The sequence below is a fragment of the Fukomys damarensis genome, unplaced genomic scaffold (assembly GCF_012274545.1).
Source record: "Fukomys damarensis isolate Sample0158 unplaced genomic scaffold, DMR_v1.0_HiC HiC_scaffold_27, whole genome shotgun sequence".
In the NCBI taxonomy this organism is placed as follows: Eukaryota; Metazoa; Chordata; class Mammalia; order Rodentia; family Bathyergidae; genus Fukomys; species Fukomys damarensis.
In genome coordinates this window covers 21,780,025-21,784,821 of record NW_022900939.1, presented here as the reverse complement: position 1 = coordinate 21,784,821, position 4,797 = coordinate 21,780,025, and the positions used below count along the sequence as shown (strand labels likewise).

Below are 4,797 nucleotides of genomic sequence, written 5' to 3'. Positions count from 1 at the left end.
TTCTCCCTCTCCCTTTCTCTTTCTCCCTAGATAGGTTCTCACTAAATAGCCCAGGCTGGCCTCAAACTCATGGGGATCCTCCTCCTTCAGCCTCCTAAGTGCTGGGATTACAGGCATGTGCCACCAAGCCTGGCATAACCTTCTCCTCTTATAACCCAGGAGAACCCACTGTAACTCCCTTCCCCAAGGCTGGCCACCTAGGAACCATCCTGGAAATAATTGCACCAGTGCCTCCCAAGCCAGAGGCAGTGCTACAGGCCTTCCTCACAGCCTCCCCTCTCCTCTTCTTCCTCAGAGATACAGTCCCACAGTGTTTGAGAGGCATAATGTTAACCTACAAATGAAGGGCAAACCTGTGTGCCTCCAAATCTGGGACACGGCAGGTAAGTGTGTGGAGACTGTGGGATGGGCAAGGTGGAGGAGGCCCAGCCCCACTCCTTCTGAGCCAGGTATTGGCCAGCAGTGGGGCCCCCCAGGAGCCTGAGTCCTCCAAGTTCTGCATCTGTGTCTGCCTGCCTCCCTAGCCCACAGCAGCCCCCAAGTCCTGAGGCCTGGTACTTTTAAGGGCCTCCAAGCTTCTCACACTGGTGTTAGCTTCTCTAAGCCCTGCCTGACTGTGACCTCTGCCCTCTAGCTTCCTGATCTTCCCCATACAAGAGTTATCTCAAATCTAGTTGGACAGTCTGAGTCCCTCCATGCTGTCCTTGAACTGGCCTCTGTCTCGCCTCCACTTCTTCCAGAACAGGACTTCTCTGCAAATAGTCATCCCAGGCCAGGGCTGGAATATCCCATGGGCAGCGCAGGTTAGCACCACTCCAAGGGTACATCCACACAAGGCCCAAAACTAGGCCCCACCCTCCAGAAGCCCCTGTATGTTAGAAGGAGCTCTGATACTAGGGAGGTGCTGACAGCAGGCAGGGGATTTGGAAAGAGTGACCACGTATTCCTCCCAGGGCAAGATGACTATGACCGCCTGCGGCCTCTGTTCTACCCCAATGCCAGCGTCCTGCTCCTCTGCTTTGATGTCACCAGTCCAAACAGCTTTGAAAACATCTTCAACCGGGTAGGTACAAGGGCGCAGGGAGTCATGGCCCCCACAGCCAGGCGACTTTGACCCAGCCAACTGTCAGAGCTTGGCAGGCCTTAACGGACAGTGAATCTAGTGTCTTTGGTACATTTATGAGGAAACTGAGGCTCAGCAGGGGCAGTGACTTGCCCAAGGTCAAACGGGAACTTAGAGGCAGGGTCTGCCCTCTGAGCCCGAGTCCAGTGTTCCTTTCCTGCCCTCTACTGCTGTCAGGCCACTGCGGCTGCCCAAGGCTGCTGGAGGCATAGTCAGATCCCAGCACTCTCAGCAGCCTCCCTCCCACCCACTCGACTGCTGGCTGTCAGTGGCCTCCAAGATGCTCCCAGGGATGTGGGGTCCCTAAGGCTGCTCACAGGCATTAGGGATGCCATTGACTGAGTTCCTCTGCCCCAGCCATGGCACAGGCCTCCCTCGGTGCTTCCAGGGCCTCCATAGAGATGGTACACTCTAGGTGGTTCTGCCACCTGCCTTGCAAGCACAAAGTCCCAAGTTACACTCTAAGGTTCCTTGGGACTGAACCAGGGACGATTTTAGTAATAACAACTAGGGTGGCAGCAGCAACAGTTATTCAGAACTCACTATGGGCTAGCCATGGTGGCACATATCTAAAATCCCAACATTCTGGGAGACTGACGCAAGAGGGTGGCAAGTTGAAGCCCAGCCTGGGCAACTTAGTGACTTAGTGACATGATGTTTCAAAATAAAAAGATTTTTAAAAGGTCTGGGGATGTAGTTCAGTTAAAAAGCCTCAGGTTCAATCCCCCATACTAGGGAAAAAGAAAAAAGAAAAACTAAGTGCCAGGCACTGTACTGGACACTTACAAGTATTTTTTGCTCATTTAATCTCCCTAGGAACCTGAAATTATAGATACTATTATTATTCCCAGATTGAGTTTCTTATCCAAAGGTATCAATCTGTTCAAGTGGCAACTCTGGGATTTGAACCCAGGCAGTCCACCAGATACATCCATTCAGAGCTACTGAATAAGTACATCTCTGGGCCAAGCACTGTTCTGGGCATCAGGGACCAAGAGGAACAGTGCCTGGGACCAGGATGTGAACAGTGGTAGCAGTAAGAGGGAACAGAGGGAAGGCAGAGCCATTGGCTGATGGAATGGACACGGGTAGGAAGGAGAAGTTGGGACCAGACAACTGGAAAGCAGCGAGGCCCTTTCCTGGGATGAGAAGGGGCAGGCTGTGGGTGGGAAGGGGGTGGCAGTGGGAGCCTGAGCCCAGTGGAGATGTCACCCCAGTGCATATGGCCAGCAGGCCAGCAGGGGCTGAAGCCTACAAGACAAGCTGGGGAGACCACTGAGAAGCTACTAGGCAGCTGAGTAGCATACAGGGCCTGTCCCTATACAAGCACTAGGAGGCTCCCTGGGAATGAGAGAAGGGAGACCACTGTCCAAGCCCTGGGAGAGGAAAGGGGGAACTGGTAAGACCCTGGAGCCAGGAGAGCGGTCTCTTGGGTACCTTGAAGCCTTGGCCATGGAGGTGGAGAAGGCAGGATCCTGGTATCAATGCTGTCAAGGGCTCAGGTAGGAGCCTGCTGAGAACTCCCTGTTAGATTTAGGTGTTGTCACCCAGGAGCTTTCCAAGGGCAACTGTTGTGCATGGGTGGGAGTGTAGGGAGCTTGCCCGGCACCCAGCCCAGGCCTCATTTGGCTACAGGAGCCAGACAGTAGGTGCCAGTTTTCCCTGAACAGGTGTGCTCAACTGTGTGTGCACCTGGGGATGGAAAGCCCCCTCGGGAGCCCTGGTGTCCCAGCTGTGGTCCAGGCTAAAATAACCCAGCCCTGGTGGTCTCCATTCCACACAGCTGTGACATGCGATAAGGGCCCTCCCTCCTACCAGTGAACAGTTGAGGCAGACAGCAGCTGCTGCCACCATTTTGTGAGCTGATTCCCCCCTCCCCCGCTGACTTATTTTTAAATAAGCACACACTTGGCCCTGTTCGGGAGGCAAGAGTGAGAGCTCTACCTTGCAGACAGGGCTCAAGTCCTGCCATTTCCAGTTGTGTGACAAGACCAAGTTACCTAGCCCCTCTCGGTGCCACAGTGACCAGATCTGTATAGTGAGTTCAATTAGAGAAGCACTCTTGGGACCTGGGATTAGTGAGTTCACACTTGTAAATTCTTAGATTAGAGTCTGGTCCTGAGTACTTGCTCCCTAGGGGAGCAGGACAGTGGTCCCCTGAAATGGACAGGACCCCAGATGGCTCACTCGCGCACCTCCACCCCTGCAGTGGTACCCGGAGGTGACACACTTCTGCAAGGGAGTGCCGATCATTGTTGTGGGCTGCAAGACAGACCTGCGCAAGGACAAGACACTAGTGAACAAGCTGCGGAGAGACGTGTTGGAGCCTGTGACCTACCACAAGGTAGGAAGCTGGTGGGGGAGTGGGCACCTCAGGGTACTGCACCACTGTGCCATGCATGTAGACTCCCAGGGTTCTTGGAGGCTGTTAGGGGTCAGGAGCTGCCAGCATTTGGAAATGGTACCTCCAAGACCAAGAATTGTGCATGCCGAAGTTAGTCCCACAGAGGACATGCAGTGATTCCGTCTGCTTGCCTCTCTGCTATGTACCTGGGATAGCTGGAAGTTGGTCTCTTGAGAGGCAGAGACCCTGGCAGTCACTGGGGTAGAAAACAACGAAATGCATAAGAGCGTTTTAGTCAAGCTAGGGTGCAGGAACTGAGGGTACCCTGGAAAACCACCACCTCTGCAGGGCATAGTGGCCCACACCTGTATATATTCCCAGCAGTCTGAGAGGCTGAAGCAGGAGGAGCCCAAGTTCGAGTCTCTCCTAGGCAACTAAGGGAGACCCTGTCTTTGAAGGAGAGGGGGATGAGAATATAGTTCGGTGGTAGAGCAATTGTTGGATTCGATGGCGGGGTGGGGGGGACTCCACCGTTGCCCTGGAGACTACAGAGATGAGACTGCTAAGAAGAGGGGCTCGAAGAGGGCACACATGACCTGAGCTCACAGTGTCCCATGTACCTCTCTCTCGGCAGGGCCAGGAAATGGCCAGGTCTGTTGGCGCAGTGGCCTACCTCGAGTGTTCTGCTCTGCTCCATGACAACGTCCATGCCGTCTTCCAGGAGGCAGTGGAGGTGGCTCTCAGCAGCAGCAGTAGCAACTTCTGGCGGAGGATTACCCAGAGCTTTTGCGTGCTGACCTGACTGCCTCAGGGCACTGACCTACAGAGGTAGCTGGGCTGGCCCCAGTTCGTAGGCTGGCCCCACCGATCGGACACCACCAAGGTTGGGCGTGGGCCTGGGAGCCCTGGATTGAGGAAGGGGGCTCCCCAGCCCTGGGACCATCAACCAACTCCCGTCCTGGACTTTTCCTGGAGTAGCTTTGCAGCCCGACCTCGCGCCACCTCGTGGCGGTTCGCAGAGCTGCATCTAAAAGTCCTGACTTCCTTGCACCATCCTCCTGCCAGAACCCGCAGCGCGCCTCTCTCTCGTTTGCTCTACCCCACCGCTCCAGGGCTAAGTGTAACAACGGAAATCATATCACTGTGTCTTGCCTCTTTTTTCAAAGGTCTTTACACGCTTTCCAAGGTGGGTAGGCGGCACTTCAGGAGACCCTGTTGGATCCAAACTTAGTTTTCTCACTTCCAGGGCCTGGGAAAGTTCCTCATCTGTAAAGTGGGACAAGTCAGAAACTTGTTATGGGGCTTTGGGAGGAGTAAGAGGACCATGAGT

General features: G+C 54.6%; 1 protein-coding gene across 1 annotated transcript in view; it reads left to right on the top strand.

The window, feature by feature from the left end:
- Rhod (ras homolog family member D) overlaps positions 1–4,593 on the top strand; it is a 9,254-nt gene extending 4,661 nt beyond the window's left edge. Inside the window, exons 2-5 of the mRNA XM_010635834.1 lie at positions 296–383; positions 954–1,063; positions 3,333–3,467; positions 4,102–4,593. Coding sequence (XP_010634136.1) covers positions 296–383; positions 954–1,063; positions 3,333–3,467; positions 4,102–4,269 — 501 coding nt within the window. The 3' untranslated portion in view covers positions 4,270–4,593. The remainder of the gene's footprint in view (positions 1–295; positions 384–953; positions 1,064–3,332; positions 3,468–4,101) is intronic.
- Positions 4,594–4,797: the final 204 nt, after the last annotated feature.